The 21,675-nt window shown below is 41.5% G+C and overlaps 1 protein-coding gene and 1 pseudogene across 2 annotated transcripts in view; both read right to left on the bottom strand.

Annotated features, from left to right (window-relative positions):
• Positions 1-492: 492 nt before the first annotated feature.
• Positions 493-21,675, bottom strand: part of OCRL (OCRL inositol polyphosphate-5-phosphatase) — a 40,203-nt gene continuing 19,020 nt past the window's right edge. The window contains exons 11-18 of the mRNA XM_081081304.1: positions 20,795-20,960; positions 20,293-20,528; positions 10,246-10,269; positions 6,514-6,630; positions 4,866-4,950; positions 3,853-3,980; positions 2,993-3,104; positions 493-2,811 (exon numbers count right to left, since the gene is read on the bottom strand). Of these exons, the coding sequence (XP_080937430.1) occupies positions 2,684-2,811; positions 2,993-3,104; positions 3,853-3,980; positions 4,866-4,950; positions 6,514-6,630; positions 10,246-10,269; positions 20,293-20,528; positions 20,795-20,960 (996 nt within the window). The 3' untranslated portion in view covers positions 493-2,683. The remainder of the gene's footprint in view (positions 2,812-2,992; positions 3,105-3,852; positions 3,981-4,865; positions 4,951-6,513; positions 6,631-10,245; positions 10,270-20,292; positions 20,529-20,794; positions 20,961-21,675) is intronic.
• On the bottom strand, positions 9,583-9,825 carry LOC308511284 (V-type proton ATPase subunit e 1-like; annotated as a pseudogene). Its single transcript has one exon. The product of its transcript is annotated as a V-type proton ATPase subunit e 1-like (transcript).

The raw sequence follows: 21,675 nt of genomic DNA, 5'->3' as shown, positions 1-21,675 counted from the left end.
CCAAGAGATAAAGCTCAAAACTGGTTTTCGAAAGTTGCAAAATGAATTATGTGAAAACAGGCTCTTTTGGAGTTATGTAGACACTATTGAGGCTATGTCGGCAAGGACAGCTGGGTTCTCACAAAATGGGATTTGTCAGATTTCTGGGCCAGGAGTTCTCATGGACCTGACCTGATGTGACACTTATGTGCATTAAGTATCAACATTCCTTCAACATTCCTTCTCTGAGCAGGATTACTTTGTTGCCTGAATCCCCAGGGTTAAAATAAGGATCCTTGGCTGGCCTCTGAAAGCACTGACTTCTTTATTAGCCTCCGAAAACATACAGCTGCTTCTCCTGCCCAAGGGCAAATATACTGAGAACTCTTGATATTTCCCTGTAAGACAGGAAATGACAGTACAGGCATAGCTGTGGGGACTTCAACAGTCAGCTGGGACCCAGGGACATCAGGCTCCCTCCTCAGTTCTTCCTCACCAACATCACACTTAAAATTTTTCACACAACATATATTTATTCAGAAAAAAATTTGCAATAAATTATAATAAAAAAAGATGACACAAAATACAGAATCCCACTAGCAGCTTTGCTTAGTGACCAAAACATGTTTGAGAAATGTAACAATTACAGAATAAGAATCAGAAAACAGTGAAAGGGAGACTAATGCAACATTACCACATGAGTTTGAACTGTTTCTTCCCTAAAACCAAAGATGCAGTCATTCCCTAACAGTTAGATCTGAACTCCTTACTTTCAGAGGTGTTAGTCACTAATACATTGGAGGTACTTAGGAATCAGAGGTTGGGGTGCTAGAGGCACTGTAGGGAGGCAGATATCTTATGTCTGCTCTATTTCTTGTCTCCTCTACCTAGAGATTGTCTAAAACTCTCAACCATGCGTACATCTCAGGACCAGAGCTGGAAAAAGGTTGAGGCAATGAACTAAGTGCATTTGCCTTATGAGGAAAGAGCTAGGATGCTGCACACAGTTCCCAGGACAGGCACTGCCCTATCTTTGTGTTATGACCTTGCCCAGCTTCTATAATATGCCTCACCTGTGATGGCTTTCTGGCCTAGTAGAGATGACAAAAGCGTTCTGTTCACCATTTTCCATTGACTACATCAACACTCAGCCTTTAATCTATCAGATCTGTAGATATTTGGCACCAATAATTTGATTCCTAGTACCATAAGTCCCAGACAGGAAAGGGTTTAACCAGTCTATCACAAGATATGTATGTTTTCTTTCCCCAAAAACCTCAAGTTATAAGAGATGGTGGAACTGGAGAACCATTCAGTTGTGCTGTTTCTCTTGGCTCTCTCCTTTGATATGCCAGAGTTAAAAGTCAATGCTTAACACTGGACACAATGCCTGTCCATTAGGCTCCTTGAATCTAATAGTAACAGGCAAGAGTAAGTTGACTCAGGGTGGTTTTAATGAAAGAAAACAAGAGAAAGCCAATTGTATCAGGTAATTTTGCAGTCAGTAGCTGGTTTGCCAACCGACATAGATTAATGTTTTTTTAAAGGCTGCCTGCCCTACAGAGCTTGAGTAAATGAAGAGTGCAGAGGGTTGTATTGAGTGGCAGAGAAAGGTGCTTAGCTGGCCCCATTGCACAATCTCTCTTAAACAGCACTGGACAAAGTGGCTGGGAGCCAAAGGGAGCTGGCTGTACAGTCCAGTCAGCCTTGATGAGGGAGGGGGCGACACTGGACCCTCGTACGTCAGGAGACTAGTGAAGGGGTTCCCAGAATGATCCTCAATCCTCAGTACTCTTGCTGAGGGAAAGGAGAAATATCTCTAGAAAGGCCTGCTTGAGGTGCAGACTAGCTTTTTTAATGTGGTGTAAGTGTTTCTAAGTGGGAGATGGGTCCCATAGTTCTCATGTAAAATTTGAAAAAGAGAAGGGATGGTAGGAAGCAGGACCTGTCAAACATGAATGTTTTCACTTGTGAAAACTCAAAGTGCTTCCACTCTGATTCTCTCACATCAATGGAATGTTATTTCTAATAGTCCTAAAGTTCTGCTACAAAATGAGGTCTGAGACAAGAGAATATGGTTCCACCCAGTGCAGATCCATGAAAAGGCCAATGTTACAGAGACATATGGATACCACTGTAGTAGAAATGCACAAATGCATGTAACAAAAACACGTAGAACGTTAACTCACTGTTGGGGACACCCAAGGAGTCACTAGCCTCACTCTGACTTCCTCCGATGTGATAGCACTAGTAGAGTGCAAAGAGGCAAACTGGGGATGGTAGGGAAAAAGTGCTTTAGAGGAAGGACTACACACAAGTCTGAGTTACACCAAGTAGTGCTTGTAGGCCTAGAACAGGAACATCACAGAATCTAGGCCTAGGGTGCTAAGGACAATCATGACAGCTGGGCAGGGGGCAACAAACACATCCCCAGGTAAAGGTGTGTAAATACAGAACTCTTTGTCTTATAAAGAGAGAACACAAAAACACCAAAATATGGTAACTTTGGCTTGGCAATATAAGTCTAATAGTACTTTACTGTGTAAGATATGGCAAGGGAGGGATTAGGAAACTCTTCCTTTTTCATGCCTCAAAATTCTGCAATAGACCCTTCCTGTGACATGACTTTGCAAATCACTCTGAAATACTTGGTGTCCAAGATCTTCCACCTCTAGAATCTCGGAGTGTAGTTAAGAGAAAGGGCTTACTGGTCTTCATCGCCCCCCAGCAGGAAACCCAAAAGGAACTGGACAGCGCGCTGGCGTTCACTCGCAGTCTGTCTTGCCAACAAGTTAGGTGGGGGTCTTAGGAGAAGACTTGTGAAGAGAGTAGCTAGAGGGCACGAGAAAGAAAAGGGAAAAAACCCTGTCAGACACAACTTAAGCAAAGCCTCGGGGATGGGGGTGGGGGGCAGGGGATGGGGGCAGTGGGAAGGAAGTGACTGTCCTGTGCCTGGACACTAAGGACATTCTGACCAACACCCACTGTGGCCGTTCTTATTAGGTAGTCTTACCGATCATGTTGGCACTGACATTGTTGTATTCAGAGAATTTTAAGAGTTCTCGAAGGAATGCCATCAAGTAACGGAAAACATTTCTATGGCATCTTGGAAGCTGGGAAATCACCTGTTTTTTAAAAAGGGGGTAGGCAGTGAGGAGAACAGTTCGAAGGGAGTAAGAAGAGCCCATAGCTGCAATAAAAGTAGTTTGTAATCCAACCTTTACAGGACCCCATTCATCTGTCACAACCCTCCTTGATTTACTCATGACCAACACAGTACCTGCCCAATAATAATTTCCAAGTCAGAATGGTCATACTATTTGGCCCCCATCCACTCAATGACCAGGCCATGCCATCATCACACATTCACATGCACACCTCACATCACAAGCAGGTCGGTGTTAATCTGGTCTTTTCTCATTTCCTCGTGATGGGAAAATGTCAGGTACCCATGGCATCTGTCAAGCTGAATAGTTTTCTCGGCAATGTCATTTAGTATGGATGGGAACTCCTCCCAACATTCACTAATCTGATTCAGAGGTATTCTCAGCTATTGCTACACCAAGCAGACAAAAAGAAGGCTCAGAAGAAGTGTCAGCCAGAATCCCATGTGTGATCAGCTTCCACAAGTTTATGCCACAGTAGAGGTATCCACCTACTCAATGGGCCAACTGGAAGAGGGTGCAAAATATAATAGGAAATAACACAACCTAAAATTTAAGGGTTCCAACTCTCAATGCTGGTGTCAAGCCATGAAAAACAGATCCAGAGCCATCCTACCATGTGCCTGGCAGCGCATATGGCTTTATAAACACAATGGTTTCTTTATGGGGGAGCCTGCCCCAAACACATCCTCAGAGCAATAAAACTTACCTGTCTGCAAACCCGGGGATCCTGAGCAGAGTCAAGGCAACGCTGATACAGCTCATAACAGATGACGGGCTCTGGCAGGGCTTCCAGGAAAATTAGCAGAGCTTCAGCCACAGAGTGATTACTGCCAGCTGGATAGACAAGTAAAGGGAAAGGAACTCCAGGAAAAGGGACACACCTGATTTGCTCCCCTCCTCAAGCTCCCTCAACAACTGCTCTCTTCCTCTTATTCAGGGCATACTGATCCTAATTGGGGTTTGATTATTTTATTGGTCCATGTACATTGCAGCTGAGTTGTGACAAAATTGATCAGACTCTTGGGAGGTTTGGGCCAACTTGAGAGTCAGGGGAATGTAGCCTGTAGAAGGACAGTCCACACTGGGTCAGTCCTGGAAACTCATCCCATCCTCCTCCCTGTCATAGTGACAGGACATCTGGTGGCAGAAGTGATAAATTGCTTGAAGCAGAACAGTACCAGTGCTGTGGGTCCTATTTTCTGTACTTATTAAAAGCCATTATTGCCCAGCTGGCGTGGCTCAGTGGTTGAGTGTTAACCTATGAACCAGGAGGTCACAGGTCAATTCCTGGTGAGGATATATGCCCGGTGTGGGGCATACAGGAGGCAGCTGATCTGTGATTCTCTCTCATCATTGATGTTTCTACATCTTCCTCTCTCTTGCTCTCTGAAATCAATAAAAATACATTTTTAAAAAGTCATTGTAACTTACCCTTGACTCTTTTCAGTAAGAGTCTGATACAAAGAAAGGTCAAAATTTCATAAAAGAAACTGAGAAACAACTGTATAGTCAATGATTACCTTATAATAAAAGACACTGGAGGTCAATGGGGGAAAAAGGAGACATATGTACTACTATTTGTAATACTTTAAACAATAAAAGAATAAAATAAAAGACACGTATGAAGAAAAGATGGAAGCACAAACATCAAATGTAGGTGGGAAGAAGAGCTTGGCCAAGTACTCATCCAGCTTCCTAAGCCTTTGTCAAAAAGGATACGGATTTTCTCGGGAAGGCTGGTATCCAGGCAGTCTATGATCTGCTGTAACTCTTCCTGCATTCCAGGGGTTTGGAACAGGTCCTCCTACCAAAGAAGTCACAAGGAATGGAACAAGGCAAAATAATCCAAAGGTTCTGAAGACTACCCAGGGATGAGGAGAGCAGCAGGAAGTAAAGGGAAGGATGGTGTGCATAATCATGATTAGGAATGGAGGTGTGACAACGGTGCGTGCTCTCTTTGTCATCTCTATAACTTGTGTAAAATCTTATTTCAAACCTGAAAATTATCTTCAAAAGTTTTAGCCTGTACCCGATATGGCAGAGGACTAGATGGCTAGATCAGGAAACCAGGTGTTCCCAGTTCTACCATGTTGACAAGTAGAAGACAGAGTCTAAAGACCACATTCAAAGATACAGGTACCCTCATTTCTGAAAACTCACGTTATGCCACTTTGCTTTTACGAAAGACCTACGTTAGTACTTGTTTTCGCTAACTGAAAGCAATCCAAAAACAATTTTTTGCTTTTCTGAAAAAATGTAAGAAACAAAAATAGCATTCAGTGTTTGTTTTGCAGCAAGCTATTATACAGGCATCCCACACCCAAGCAATGCGAGTGGCCTGGACAAGCTCCTTCCCCACAAACCACACCCAGCATCAGCATCTCAGCATTAAGCCACCATAGCTTTGAACTGTCTGTGAGCATCTGTGCTTCATCTCCATTTATTTATGCATTCCTCATTTTACTGTATGTTAGTGTTATTTTAGGTTTTATGTGTTATTTGGTATGCTTTGGTAGGTCATTTTTTGGGTCTGGGAACATTCAAAAATATTTTCATATAAATTAATGGTAATTACTTCTCTTTACACCATTTTGGCTTATGAAAGGTTTCACAGGAATGCTCCCGATAGCGGGGGAGACCCGTATTACAGAATGCTGGGATAGGAGTAAATGGCATGTCCATCGCAAACCTTGCTGCTCAATTTGGTCCCAAGAGATTTCTCTTTTTGGGGGAAATAGGTTGGGGGTGACTAGCATATTAGATAAGATTTACAAGAAAAATGAAGACCAAATTTTAAAAAATGGGCTTGAAGTTTGCTTTAAACTTTAAAATCTGCAATGCCTACACGACAGCAAAAGCAGGCATGATCTCAGGTACGTAGTGGTCCAGGGAAAAGCGTGTGCAGCCAGGAGACAGGCGGGCTCAGTTCGGGACCCAGCTCTGCCACTATGCTTATGCTCTGGTCTTAGGTAAATCACTTAACCTGCAAGCTTTAGCTCTCACATCTGTAAATAGGGATACTTCTATGTGCCCAGACGATCTGACAGTGCTGCCATGTGGAGGTATCTTGGGACAGTTAAAAGCTCCAGAATAGCGGTTCTCAACCTGTGGGTCGCGACCATCAGAAAGCACATATAGCATATCAGATATTTACATTACGACTCATAATAGTAGCAAAATTACAGTTATGAAGTAGCAATGAAAATAACGTTATGGTTGGGGGTCACCACAACATGAGGAACTGTATTAAAGGGTTGCGGCATTAGGAAAGTTGAGAACTACTGCTCTAGAGTGATGTGAGGTATGATCATTTCCCACTGAACTCACAGACCTTCCAAAGTTGTAGAGCACGCCCACTCTCACTTACCTGGTGACAGGCATATCTGAATAAGTGATCTACCAGAAGCCAGATCTCCTTGGGGACCTGAAGGGGTCTCTCACTGGTGCCTTCATCCAAGGGAACCATCTGCAGAAGAGATTTCTCCTAAGAGATGAGAATCAAAAGGGTCTCAATAAAAACTTTTGTCTGTAACTTACTCTCCAAATCCTGCTTATATGGGTACAACTTGATCTTCATCTGTTAATATATTTGCGGGGTTTTTTCCTCCCTCACTGGGAATACCTCTGGTCAGAAGGTACTTGATACTGATTCCCACAGTTAAAGGATCTCCTTTTCTAGATGCTTCACTTAACCATTAAGCATTCCATTTGGGTTTATTAGGTTTATCACTTGGATGCACTGTGTGCTATAAACCCTTTCAAGGGTGACACTGAGAACTAGCACTCCAGCGACTCGGTCACGGTAGAGTCCACACACCACCAGAGACGTGTGGACCATTAAATTACAGTTGTCAACACAGTACTCTGAGAGAGCAGCATCTACTTAGGTTTTTGTTGACTTTTAACTTATTCTTCTTTCAGGTTTTACCACAAATATTAGAGTTTTCACTGTTGATTTAAATGAGGTTCACTGGTCCTCAGGAATTCAATACAATTCTCCACATTAGACCTACGTGCATGAATTATTTCAGGCTTGACAGAAGGTCTAATCTTAAGGCACTAAAAGTCATAAGCCTTAAGATCCAAAAATAGTAAACTGAATACAGCATACCAAGAGCCAGAAATACAATGAAAAGTCTAGGGTCTGAGTCCAGAAGTTATTTTCTATATTAATAGCTCAGCAAAAATTTCTCAGGGCTTTGACACCTTTCACCTATCTTCCTATTATCTGTTAGGTTCTCCTGAAAGAATCTAAGAGGAAAAACACAGAAGTGACATAAATTGGATCAATAACTAAATCTGAACTTGAAAGTGGTGTGTGAATAAACTCAATTTTCTTATGTTTATATAGTCAAATATAAATTATATCAAAAGATGTCTGAAATGGGTTAAAAGGCATCTGAAGGCAGCCTTCATAAAAATCCTAGTGGAGAAAACAGTGAACAACTTTTTTGCATCTTTTCCCCATCCTCCTCCTCCAGCTTACGGTCATATATTATATATATTCAACTTTAGGAAATTCTGTAAATTCCATGTACAACTCCCAAGCCATGTAGCTTTAAGGGAAAGAAAGAAACATTTTACTACTTCCAGAGACTGTGTCCACCAGAGCAGAGCTAAGGGCTCTTAACATTTTGTTCTTCTATAAGCACTGGTGACCTTTTAAAGCCCCCGTGTCTTTCTGGGGGAGATGAGAAAGAGAAGGGAGCATGGCAGCTGGTTACCATTTAAAATCTATTTTCTTCACATTTATTTTGCTTCATTTCTTTCTTTTCTCCCCGGGCTTCTATTACTTTATATTCACGTTCCCTAGAGTTGCCAGAACTTCTAACAGCGGCTCATCCTCTAACTTCTTTCTGGTTGTATTTTAATCCAGGCATCCACATGGTACTTAAGCCAAAACACTGTCCATAAAGCACTCTGTTCACTTTTTGGACCAAATGCAACACAAGTACAACTTCTGTAGAAGATGCCACCAAACTTACCATATATAAATTATTCAGCACTGATTCATATACTCATAAAAAAAAATCTGAAATCCAATCGGCACTTTTTCCTGCACTAAGGCATTAAGGCAACACAGGCACTGTCCAAGATGAAAAGACAGAACATGGTCTGCTATTAACAGGAAAAGGTTGGGAGCAGAACCGTCACAATCCTTAGTGGTTTAAAAAGGTTAATAAAATGTCAGTAGGTTATATACAACATCCACTATCCATTTTCAAATTCATGTATGATAATATAAAATGGCACACTTGAGGTCTCTGAAGTCTAGAAAAAGTTCATGCACAAGAAATAATACTTTTTTAAAAGTCCACAAATTATCCTGAGCTCTTAACTTTCAAAGGGAAACCAGCACATTTGTCTTCTTTCAACAAGACACATCCAGTGTGTGATGAGCCCACACATTGTAACGCTAGTGCTAATAACTAACGTACAAAAACAGTACATCCCCACCACAAAAAGGTCTTAACTGCACCAAATGTGGTGGTCACATTAGTGACTGTGTGAAAGTGCTTTAAGAATGTTTTTCAAGCCCCTGTTTCTCTACTTGATAGCCCTGTACGGAGCCAGGCACTCTCAAGTTCAAAGAGGCGGAAAGCCGCAAAAGGAGCGCTTCACCAGCTTTCAGGAGAACTGGTTCTAGTCTCCTTTGCCCCCCACTCCTGACACCCTTGATGTCAGGAACAGTATGACTCCGGTGAGTTTTTCAATTGTGCTGGCCCTTAGTTGCCTTATCAACAGAATGGAGAAAACACCTGACCCTGTCCAAAGGCAGAGAGTGGGACCAGATGACCCCTTATGAACTCATTCAGCTCTATTATTTTATTCTTATGCTCTATTTCTTGACCAGATCTGGGTATTCTTTCAGTAATTAATCACTATTATCACTAATCCCAAATAACTTTTTTTCCATAGAAAGCAGAAAAATAATTTATTCCAAAAGATGGCAGAAGTAAGAAATTCATCCTGAAAATATACTTTGGTGTAACTGTCGGGACAGATCTCCCCTTGAACATGTTCTGCTACCGGCTGCCGCACTGGAGTCTTACTGTCTCATGACAGCTTTTAAGCACGTCATTGCTTCTTCCCATGTCACGAGCAGGCAGGAGCCATCTTCAGATCCACAGGTCCCAAGGAGAGTGCCGTGTTTCCCAGAAGAGCATCTTCTGTTTCAGAGGAGTGCCTAAACATTTGATGGCGTCAGCACAGTTTAGATTAAGGAGGCATATAATTCATCAAAGTGTAAAAAAGCTAACAGGAAAATACTGCACTGGAGAATAAGATGGCCAACTGTGGTGTGCGTGTTTAAGGCAGCTGATGGCCAGAGCAGGCGAGCAAAGGAAGGTGGCCCAGGTGTGGAGGTGACTGTACATATAGAGGAATTCTCGATTGATGGCTTGATGGCTGAGCACTGGGCAGCAGGTCTTCTTCCTCAAGGCCAGTGATACTTGAGATACCAGATGGCTTCATTTTTCAACTGTGGTCCAAAGAGAGGGTTGAGTTGGGCCAGAATTGCAATCAGCCAAAAGAGAGAGCAGCAAATTGATCAGGTCACCACATGGTGATTAACTCCCCGGTTGGGACCCTTAGGGATGAACCAGGGCACCAGGAGACCGACGATGATCCAGAACATGCTTATCACGATCAGAGGCACCGTGAAACCACTGTACACCATGGTAGCCACCGGAGTTTCTAGTCCCTGCCCCACCACCGCACTTGGGTCCCACCTGGAAGACCCAAGTCACTCTTAGTGCAAGAGCAACACACTTTTGGTTTTATTATCATTGGAAATGGAGGACAGCTAAGTGGTACCTTCCACCATCTCATGAATTTTCAGATGCATAAACAGCTCTTTAGTTATTTCTCATTTCAAAAATACAAGTCTGGAACCTTGAGTCTATTGCTTTTATGTCCTGGGTCTCAATGACTTGACTGGTAGAGTTAGTATCTTTCCTGTACTTCAGACACACTAAAAGCCAGCTCTGGGGGATTTTCACAGAGTCAGAGGTCTCTGAAATGGGAAAGCCTAGGGACAAATTCCAAGGACCACAGTTAAATGTTAATCAAGCACAGGGAAAAGCATAGGTTGCATTACCTTTTCTAGGAAGCTGTCTTCTTCCTGAGAGCAGAGCAGGAAAAGAAAGTCATTGACAGATAGAAAATTATTAGAATTAATTTATAGAATTAGAAACAGATCAGTATTATTAGAACTCAACTAGCTTTAAACAGTTTTAAATTCAAATAAATCATGACTGTCGAAAGTGAAACAATTCTTATATGCAAAGTTCTCTATTATGCATATTAAATTTTTGTGCAGTTTACTGAGACTATCACTCAAGAAACATTCATGTGCAGTCCTAGACTTCTGTGTCCTTTGGCAGCTGACAGCTGACCTGGTCGAATGGCCCTGATGTTTCCTTTTCCTGTGCTGCCTGGAGGCAGGCCCTGCTGCTGCACTGTGCAGCTTCTTTCTTCACCCTAATGCAGGGGTGGGGAACATCCGGCCTGCGGGCTGTATAAGCCCCTCGAAATCATTTGGTCTGTCCCTGCCAAGGCATGAGGGGTGAGTTAATTAAATGTTTGACCAAATATAGCAGCCTAATTTTTAAGCTGATAATTTTGTATGGCCCTCGAATAATGTTATAAATATCTAAATGGCCCTTGGCAGAAAAAAGGTTCCCCATCCCTGCCCTAAAGCCACTTCAATGGAAAAATCTGGTTGTGAGCCTGATTGTGGTCATTCAGAAGGAGGTGGTAAGTTTCTCTCCTCTCAACTGCTATTCCTCTTACTCTGGCTAGCCACACTCCTTTCCATCTCCTCATAGCCACTCCCCTCCTCAAAGGACCTTAGAGTCCCCAAATATGTAGGTCCCTCTAAAATGTAAATTAATTCTACTTCAGATCTTTTGCGGGCCAGAACATCCATCTTTATCCCTGTTGTGTTTATCCTATAGAACATAAGAGGAAAAAAGAAAAGCAGGGGAGAGGGAAGAAGCGCTGAATTAAAAAGCTTTCTAAGCATCTCTGTCTTTTGTGTTATTATTACAATCCAATAACAGCAACAATAACTACACATCCACCACTTAGGGAGCTTCTGCCATATTGTGGGAACTGTGCAAAGTGCTCATACACAATGTCATTTATTCTGCACATGTGTGCAAAGTCAGTATTATCCCCACTTTACAGATGAGGAAACTGAGGCTCTGAGAGGATTAGAACTCAGGTCTGACTCCACAATCATTACCACTATGCTCCCTTAGACAACTCAAAAAGGAGAATCTGACTGCTTCCTGGACAGAGAGGCAAGGAAAAGCGGTGAGAACGTATTCCACTCCATAGTAGGCTAAAGACAGTGAGAAACCCTAGTTACAAGGCAGCATAGTTAGCAGAAAGAGTACAGGCATTGGTGTTAGTCCTGAGCACAAATCTCTGTTCTCTTATTAATTTTCTACAGGCCTTAAGCAAGTTCTAAACTTTGTAAATCCTTAGTTTCTTCATCTCTAAAACAGGGATAACAAAATTTATCTCATAGGGACAGAGAAGCAGCCTAAACCCAGCGGTGGTAGGACAGTAGGCCAACAGAAGGCCTGGGTCCCTCAAAGCTCCTTCTACCTTCCCAGCAACCCCCAACAGGAATCCTTCCAATCCCACCACAGGCCACCAAGAACTCGAGTATAGCCCTAGCCAGTTTGGCTCAGTGGATAGAGTGTCAGCCTGTGGACTGAAAGGTCCTGGGTTTGATTCCGGTCAAGGGCACGTACCTCGGTTGCAGGCTCCAGGACGAGTGCAGGAGGCAACCAATCGATGTTTCTCTCATTCACATCAATATTTCTCTCTGTCTCTCCCTCTCTCTTCCACTCTCTCTAAAAATCAATGGAAAAATACCCTCAGTTGAGGATAAAAAAAAAATGATGTTGAAAAATAAACAGATAAATAATAAAATAAATTTAAAAAAAAGAACTTGAGTATAAATCACACGTCTAAGGTCTAATAGTAAAAGGAGAAATCTTGTCTCATGTTGCTACCAGAGATGTACTGGGGCTGAGTGAGCGGTGGAGTATGTTCTCTGGCATTTCGAGTGGTAATGTTGAGTGCATTTCCCCCAAAGGGCTATGATTTATGGCGAGTAGGTTGTTAGTATTAATAGATATATTATGAATTAAACATTCTTTTGTGGGTTTATCTGGGCTTTTAAATACCACATATAAAACAAAATAAAAATAATCAGAGTAACAGTGCTTCGTAAGTATGAAGTATTTATAGTATTACTAGAGGCCTGATGCACAAAATTTGTGCAGGGCTTATTCCTCGCAGCTGCTGGGGCTGCCTCGGCCAACACAGTCCTAGCTTCGTCCAGAAGGTCCTTTGGCCGTCTTGTCTAATTAGCATATTATGCTTTTATTATTATAGATAATTATAATACTTTTCAATGTCAAAGTTAATTCTGAGTGCCAAACATCTAATTTAAATTAATTTTGGAGCACAGCCTTTTAAAAAATGTAGACGACTTACAAGCAAAATAGAGGTATGGAGGGATTGAGCAAAAAAAAAAAAAAAAACCCAGAAAAAAATTCACAGACTTGGACAATAGTGTGATGATTACCAGGGGGAGGGGCAGTGGAAGGAGGTGGAGGAGAGTAAAGGGAGGGGGATAAATGGTGACAGATGGAGACTTGACTTGTGGTGGTGAATACACAATACAGTGTACAAATGAAATTGTGTGCCTAAACCTATATAATTTTGTTAACCAGTGTCACCTCAATAAATTCAATAAAAATGAAAACAAGTGTAGACTACTTAGTAATAGAGAATTAGCCTGTCTGACACACTCAATTTTCTCTCTCACGAATACATGCCACATGATATGATGAGTAAAACTAGGCAGAGTTTTTATATACTAACCTGTCAAACCAGGCCCTCAAAGAAGTTTTCTTTGAGCAGCAACCACTAGCAGTACCAGGCACTGTGCTAATGCCTCTGGAGGGTGGGGAGGAGAAGAAATGAGGCCATAGAGAAGAAACACACAATCCCTCTCTTGGTTTTGCAACTGAGTTGGGGTGAGAAGTCCCAAAATTGATGGCCTTATCCTATCTAATAATAGACAAACATGGTAATTAACCGTACCTCCAACACGCTTCCCATTGGCTAATCAGGGCAATATGCAAATTAACTGCCAGACAAGATGGCAGCCGGCAGTCAGGCAGCTGAAGCAAACAGGAGGCTTGCTTGCTCCAGTGATGGAGGACGCCACAGTTCCCCTCCTGCCGCTGCCGGCCTCTGAGCTGCACTCTAAGCAACTATGTTGCAATTATAGAAGCTAAACAATCCCCAGAAACCTGCTTTCAGCCAGCCGGGCCTCAGAGCTGGAGTTGCAACAGTGTTTCAATTATAGAAGCTAAACAAAGCCCAGGTACCTGCTTTCAGCAGACGAGGTCTCAGAGCTGGAGCCGAGCCTCAGAACTAAAGCCGGCTCTCAGCTCCAGTGACAGCCATAGAAGGTAAATAAATCCCAGAATAAAAAAAATAAATAAAAAAAAGGAGAGGTTGGGAGCTTCAGTCATCCGCCAGCCTGAAAATGGCCCTCAGCTCCTCACCCAGACAGGCCAGGCACCCCAGTGGGGACCCCCACCCTGAAGGGGGTGTGACCAGCTGCAAACAGCCATCATCCTCTCATCCAGTCTGGCTAGGCACCCAAGTGGGACCCCCACCCTGATCTGGGACAACCTTCAGGGCAAACCAGCCGGACCCCACCCATGGCCCAGGCCTCTATCCTATATAGTAACAGGGTAATATGCAAACTGACCCTAACAGCAGAAGGACTGGGAATGACTGGTCACTATGACACACACTGACCACCAGGGGGCAGACGCTCAATGCAGGAGCTGCCCTCTGGTGGTCAGGGCGCTCTCACATGGGAGGAGCTCTGCTCAGCCACAAGCCAGGCTGATGGCTGTCAGTACAGCAGTGGTGGTGGGAGCCTCTCCTGCCTCCTCAGCAGCGCTAAGGATGTCTGACTGCAGTTTAGGCCTGCTCCCCGCTGGCAAGTGGACATCCCCCGAGGGCTGCCGGGCTGCCAGAGGGATGTCTGATTGCCATCTTAGGACCAATCCCCCGGGGAGCGGGCCTAAGCCAGCAGGTGGTCATCCCCTGAGGGGTCCCAGACTGTGAGAGGGCACAGGCCAGGCTGAGGGACCCCACCTCTCCCCCAAGTGCACAAATTTTTGTGCACCGGGCCTCTAGTATTATTATAATTTACAAATATGAGTTCTCAGTAAATGGTTAAAACCAACAAACAAATAAAACAGCATTCAAAGGAAGGAGAAACAGCTTTCACCTGGGACTGTTGGGGGACATTTCACAACAGAGATGGGACCTAACTAGCCCTTAAAAGATTCACAGAGATTTAAAGGGTAGCAATGGAGTGAGGACATTATAAGTGTAAAGGGCAGAAGTCAACAATAGTGTAGAGAAGGTAAATAATGAGGTGAGATTGGGGAAAATTTAGTCAGTAGGTTTGTGGAGAGCATGGGAAGATGTGGACAAAAATAGTGGGAAATAAATCTGAAAAGGTGTGTTGAAGTCAGACTTTGGGGGGACCTTGAGCAACAGGTAAAGCTATTTGGATTGCATTTAGCAGGCATGGGAGAGCCACTGACTACCTTTAAGCAAGGAGATGACAGGCCCCAAAGTTGTATTACAGAAAGACCAAGCTGACAGCCCTGAAGAGGAAGAAATGAAAGGATAAGGATATAAAGGCAAAGTGTATGTCAAAAAGCTATCAAGGTGTGCCAAGAAGGAGAGAGTAAATACCTTACCTACAAATCGGATAATTTTATATATACATTTAAATATATTTTATTGATTTTTTACAGAGAGGAAGGGACAGGGATAGAGAGTTAGAAACATCGATCAGCTGCCTCCTACACACTCCCTACTGGGGATATGCTCGCAACCAAGGTACATGCCCTTGACGAATCGAACCTGGGACCCTTGAGTCTGCAGGCTGACGCTCTATCCACTGAGCCAAACCGGTTAGGGCAAAATATATATATATCTTAAAAGAGAATGTATACACAAGAGCAATCTCTGAAAGAACAATCAAAAGGCAGTAGATTTACATTGTGAGTTTACTTCCCTGGCTACAGGCATAAAGTGGATGTAAATTACAGTTATTTCAACACTAGGCCCAAGTCTGAAAATAGAAGCACCACTTAGCCCCCACTAACAAACAGCATACTCGTAAGGTAGTCCTATGGTTACTGCTAATTACTTAGTTCAACTGACCTGCCCACTCTCTGCAAAAGGCTACACCATTGACCACATTAAAAAAGGGAACCTCATTCAGGATTTCCTCAGTGGGGCAACATTGGCACACTACAAATGTATAGCAAATCATTCTTTACCCCAGCAATCACTCTGAGAGGAATTTTCCCAGTAGTAAATGCAGCTAAAATAATTTAAAAGAGTCATTTAGAGGCAGATTCAAATTTAGAAATTAAAAGTAGGAAACTGAATGATACTGAAGTTCTAGAAAGGATTGCTTCATGTGAAATTAAAGAGAAGAAACACAAACCATACACCTCACAGGATAAGAAATGGGTGGTTAGATTAGTAATACAAAGGAAACACCTAGTAGAGAAATCACTGAAGATGAATTAACCACCAAGTTGTTATTCTTGTTATTTTAAATTTTTGATATTATTTTCCTAATAGACATGACCCCAAGCAAGTACAGTTTGTCTACCCATCACTCAACTTGTCCCATCTCTGTATTTACAAGTCAAACCTTAAACCAGATCTGGTGCATTCAAATTTGGTCTCTTCTACATAAGGGACATAGTGAATTAAGGTTAAAGGTAAAAGTGAAAAATTACAAGATTTCTATTGTTAACACAAATTACAAACTTGTAGTCTAGTCTACAAGCAACACTGGAATGTTCCTCCTAATGTGTCCATTTGCAAGCTCACATCACTCATCAAAGCCTCCTACTGGCTCTAGATGCTCTCTGGCTCTCCTATAAACTCATCTGATGACTTTGAGACTCTCTATCCCCTACCCTCACCCTACCTAACCAGCTCCACACACTCTTATCTTTAATATCCACTCTTCCCAAGGAAATCTTACAACTTTTCACTTTCATCTTTCAACCTTAATGCACTATGTCCTTATGCCTGGAAGAGACTGCTTACCTAATGTATTAGTACACGTTTCTTAAATACTTGGACTTGACTCAAAACTGTTCCATGAACATACCCCAAAACACTTTCCTAGTCCACTTTATTCTTAGGTGCTGAACTAATTTCTAGTTATGTTAATGCTACATGCACGAAATATTCATTAAAGCCAAAATAGGCTGATTTTGAGATTGATTTTTACAAAGATTAGCTGGTTAATCAATAAGCTTTTATAACATATAAGGGCTTGAATAAACAGCACAGGAAAGGGATCTATTATTAACACAAATTACAAGCTCCATAACGCTCATTCTAAATGACATTCCAAAATATTGACTTCCCAAACACACTGGACATTAGCCAGTGAAGGTGGTTAATGTTTACATTATCTCTAACCGAACTCCCTATTAACCTTGATTTAGAATTTAGCCATATTCTACATACAAGAAAACTTTCATTACCACAAAATTACAGAACCCACATAAATTCCATAGTATTTTGTATCCATTGTGTAATAAGTAAATACTGATGATTATATGCTAATCTTAATAAACCATAAAAGTCTTATCTTAATTCTGAAAAAGAATAAAAATAAGTACAAACAGGTTCTCCTTGCCACTTGGGCTAATCCCAACTATTCTAGAGGGGCAAAGTCACTATCATTGAGATTGGAATGAAGAGTGAAAGTACTCATGCCAAGAGGGTTTGGCACAAGAATCTTTCTGAAATAAATGGTACATGAAGAGTCAACACAGACACTGAACTCATGTCTGGTTTCACTCAAAATTTGGAGTAAATAATACAAAGATGACAACAGGTACCATTATTAATAGTGTCGCCTCATGGGATATGAAATATCATCTTGGGACTTGGAACAAAGCATTTCAGAAGGGCAAAATCAAGAGTGGGAAAGGTATTACGATTGGGGTACAGATAATGTTAGATTTCTTGTTTACTGCCCACACTAATATGGATAATTTTCCCATCAATGAAATACAGGAATTTAATAATGCAAAAATGCAACAGGATGTGAAAAGAATCAAAACCCTAAGTTCTACAAAATAAAAGCTTTAAAAGAATAAATGACGACCACACACATACAATTTAATAAGAACTCAGCAATTTTGTAATGAAAAATTGATGAGGGTTCTACTTTTTTAAACCTTGAATCATTTGTGCACAAAAAGAAGGAAAGGCTTTCCTACAGAGCCATTAACTCCACTACAGATTTTAGCTACTTCCTATTCATGGTCAAACATGGTTAAATTACCTGATATTTTAAATAAAAATTTTAAATTGTATGCTTGTTGAGCTCCTTCCAGTCACTTTAATATGGGACAATTACTGTGGATATTGTAACGTTTTTGCCAACTCTGACCAAAAGTAAAGCTAGATTCCAGTTTACAGGAAATAGGTGGGAGGAGGGAGTATAAAGGGATAAGTTTAGCCCAGCTGGTGTGGTTCAGTGATTGAGCATCAACCCATGAACTAAGAGGTCACTGGTTTGATTCCCAGTCAGGGAACATGCCCAGGTTGCAGGCTTAATCCCCAGTGTGGGGCATGAAGGAGGCAGCTGATCAATGATTCTCTCTCATCATTGATGTTTCCATCTCTCCCTCTCCCTTCCTCTCTCTAAAATCAATAAAAACATTTTTTTTTAAAAGGATAAGTTTAAAAAAATTATCAAGAGGAAATAATCAAATTTTGGAAATGGTGGACAGCTGTTCTGGACTCTTAAAAATTAAAAATTTAAATCCATTAAAGAAAAAAGGGAGAACTGATCTGCTCTCAAAGAGACTGAAGATCTCACCAAATGTACTGTATGAATCCAGATTGGATTTTGGCTTTAAGAAAGCTACAAAAAAACAAACAAAACAAAAAAAACCTCTTGGAACAACTGGAGAAATCTAGATATGGACTGCCTAGTTTCCTTAGGCATAATAATGGTACTACTATGCTTATACACAAGTTGTCCTATTCCTTAAGAGACGCAGGCTGAAATATTCACTGGTGAAAGTGACATATCACCAATTTCAAATGCAAAAGCCAAAAAAACAAAAAAAAACAAAACCAAAAAAAACCCCTCTATACTGAGGTGGGCAAAAGTAGGTTTACAGTTGTGAGTACACAACATAGAGTTTATTCTTGTATTAGTATAACAATTATTGTATGATTTATTTGTATTACATCTGTAAATCTACTTTTGCCCACCCCACTCCTATATGTATGTAAAGCATGTGAGTTTTCATTCTTTTTTTTTTTTTTAATCCTCAGCTGAGGATATGTTTTTATTGATTTCAGAGACAGAGGAAGGAGGCAGAGAGAAAGAAACATTGATGTGAAAGAGAAATGTCTATTGGTTGCCTCACATACATGCCCTGACCAGGGATCGAACCCACAACCTAGGTATGTGCCCTGATGGGGAGTCAAACCCACAACCTTTGGTGTAGGGAATGAAGCTCCAACTTTCTGTTTCTGAGCCACCTGGCTAGGGATGTACCATTCTTTCAATTTTTCTGCACATTTGCCATTTTCATAATAAAAAGTTGAAACAAAGAAAGCTGGAAATAGTGTTTGGAATGGAGATAAGAGGGTATGAGAAAAAGAAAAACAACTTCATTTAGAATATATTCTAAAAGGTTAAATGTTAAATTTGAAAGACAGAACTATGTTGGTAGAAGAAAAAACAAGTCTGAAAAATAACAGAATGTCAGGATATGAATTTCTGAAGAAAATGGTTTTCTCTTGGATGGGGGTAATACCCTCAGTCATAAGGGCTCTAGGGAAACACGTACAATTCCAAGAAAGAATGCTGGGACTGGACTCAAGGGCTTTAATCTGCCATCTGAGTCATAGCTAAAACAATCCCATGGCAACAGAACAGATCACAGGCAGACAAGCCAGCAGCCTGCCTGCTGGCCCAGCCCTCTAGCTAGATGATACAATCATGTTCTGGCCAGGCAAAAGGATCAAGTGAATTCTAATGGTAGTGATAACGCAGGGCTGTCACGTCACCTACTTTTCTTTGGCAAAAGATCAAGGATGTACTTTTATAGCCTAAAGAGGTCTGCACACAAATCTAACAACACATTCATTTAGAAGAAAACTTAATAGGATGAACTTGTTACTAAATCAATGTATGTTCCTAAAGATAATATAAGCATTTCCTCCATAAGGACACTAATATTACAACTTAGTGACAGGGAAGGGGAAAGCCTCCTCCTTTCTTTTCTTAAGAGAGTCACATTAAACATGTATCAAACGTCTGTGAACATTATAATCTTCTGGAATGCTGATATGTGCAGATTCCTGGGCCTCACACCCTGAGAATCTGGTTCTGTTGCCAGAGGTGGGGGGAGGTACCTGCACTTGCGTAACGACCCCAGGGCTTCTGAGGCAGGCATTCTGAGGTTCACATACAGGCCTAGGCTGCAATAAGCAGCAGCCAAGTTTGACTTAGATTAGATAAGATATAGTGATGAGCAGTGGACTGGGAGTCAGGAAATCTGGGTGATAGGTTTGTCTTAACTTATTCCACTTGGAAAAGTTACTGTCTCTGTGCCTCAGTTTTCTCATATGTTTAATGAGCATAATACTGCTTCTCCCACCTACTGTACCTCATATACATGCCAATTTATACAAAAGTGACTTGGAAGTATGAAGAGGGTAACAAACAAGCATTATATCTTTGAGAAGGGAACCTTTAATCTAATTCAGTGCTTTTAATATTACCTATTATATTCCTGACAAGAGCCAATTACAGATTACCCTTTCCTCTTTCCTTTTAGGCTTAATCTAATGAAACTAGTGCTAGAGTGACAGTCTCATTCTTATTTATCACATGACAGCCCCCCACAGTCCCACCCCACCCCCCAATAAAAAAGAAAGCAAAGAGACAATGAGGACATCACTTAAGTATTGTGAAAAGTGTATCTAAAGGAGGTTCATGTCTTAGGATGTTTCTTACCAAGTCTATGAGTTTGGTAACAGGAACTTCTCGAATTGGTCTTTTCATTCGGCACAAAGCCTCTAAGGATGTACCAAAACAACTAGGGAGGTAATTTCCACTGATGGTCAAAAAGTAATCTTTGCCTCCATTCAGGTGAAGGACAAGAATATCTTCAATTTTATCTTCCCCTGAGTTCAGGATGGTCACAGAGTCTTTGCTGACATACACATCAAGGGAAATGTCTACTGTCTCATCTGAAATGTAAGAGATAACACATGGTAAAAGAAACTTCCAATGGGAAAACAAAATGGGGATGAGAACTAACAGAAAGAATATCCTCTAAAAAATCATCAAGTGACAAAGCAGACAGTGGACACAAAAAAGAGGTATCCCAATACACTGACGGTGAAGGTAAGAGACATGTGGTTAGAGAACAAGAAGTTAAACAAAGGGAGGGGATATGGGAGTCATGAGGAGATGGTACATCACAAGCAGAGACAATGGTAAAGGAAAAACTCACTTGGCTCCAAGTAGCCCTGATTAGGTTCAGCCCGAAGCCATGGCTTGCAGTACTGGCTGTCATTAAGCTTTCGGATGAAAGAAAAATGACAGGGAACCTGTCCATTGTTGGTGATACGGAACTTCTCCTTTTGTAGTTGCCGAAACTTCACATTGGTAAACACAAACTGAGGAAGGACAGACACAAACATGCATCACTAGTAAGGGAAGTAAGTCAGTTGGATTATTCCATAGAAAATATGAATAAAGAATGAGGTAATTATTAATCAGGTGTGCAACTGTCATATACACTAACCAACTGAGCCAGATGTACATTATTCCCTCTCATATATTACTATGCTCACACCAGCAGAGGAGTTAGGCCAGTGGTTCTCAACCTTCTGGCCCTTTAAATACAGTTCCTCATGTTGTGACCCAACCATAAATTTTCGTTGCTACTTCATAACTGTAATGTTGCTACTGTTATGAATCGTAATGTAAATACCTGATATGCAGGGTGGTCTTAGGCGACCTGTGAAAGGGTTGTTCGACCGCCAAAGAGGTTGCGACCCACAGGATGAGAACCGCTGAGTTAGGCAGTCCTTGCTACTTCTCTAGGCTACTCTGTTCCTGGGATCCTAACAGGATAACCTAACCTTGGGTCAGGGTTCCTGAGATATGATTTAGTCAGCAACTCTAAAATATTAAATAAGAGTAGCTAAAATCTGAGGGCTTATTTTGTACCAGGCACTGTTTTAAGAGCTTCACATGTATTAACTTGTGTAATCCTCACAACTACCCCTTTATCCAGAAAAGGAAACTGTAGTTCTAAAAGGGTAAGATACTAGCCGTGGTCATAAATCTACTAAATGGCAGTGCTGTGATTGGAATGTAGGCAGTCTG

The sequence above is a fragment of the Myotis nattereri genome, assembly GCF_964212035.1.
Source record: "Myotis nattereri genome assembly, chromosome: X".
NCBI classification, from domain to species: Eukaryota; Metazoa; Chordata; class Mammalia; order Chiroptera; family Vespertilionidae; genus Myotis; species Myotis nattereri.
Note: the sequence above shows the minus strand (reverse complement) of the source record. Positions and strands in the feature narration are given on the sequence as shown.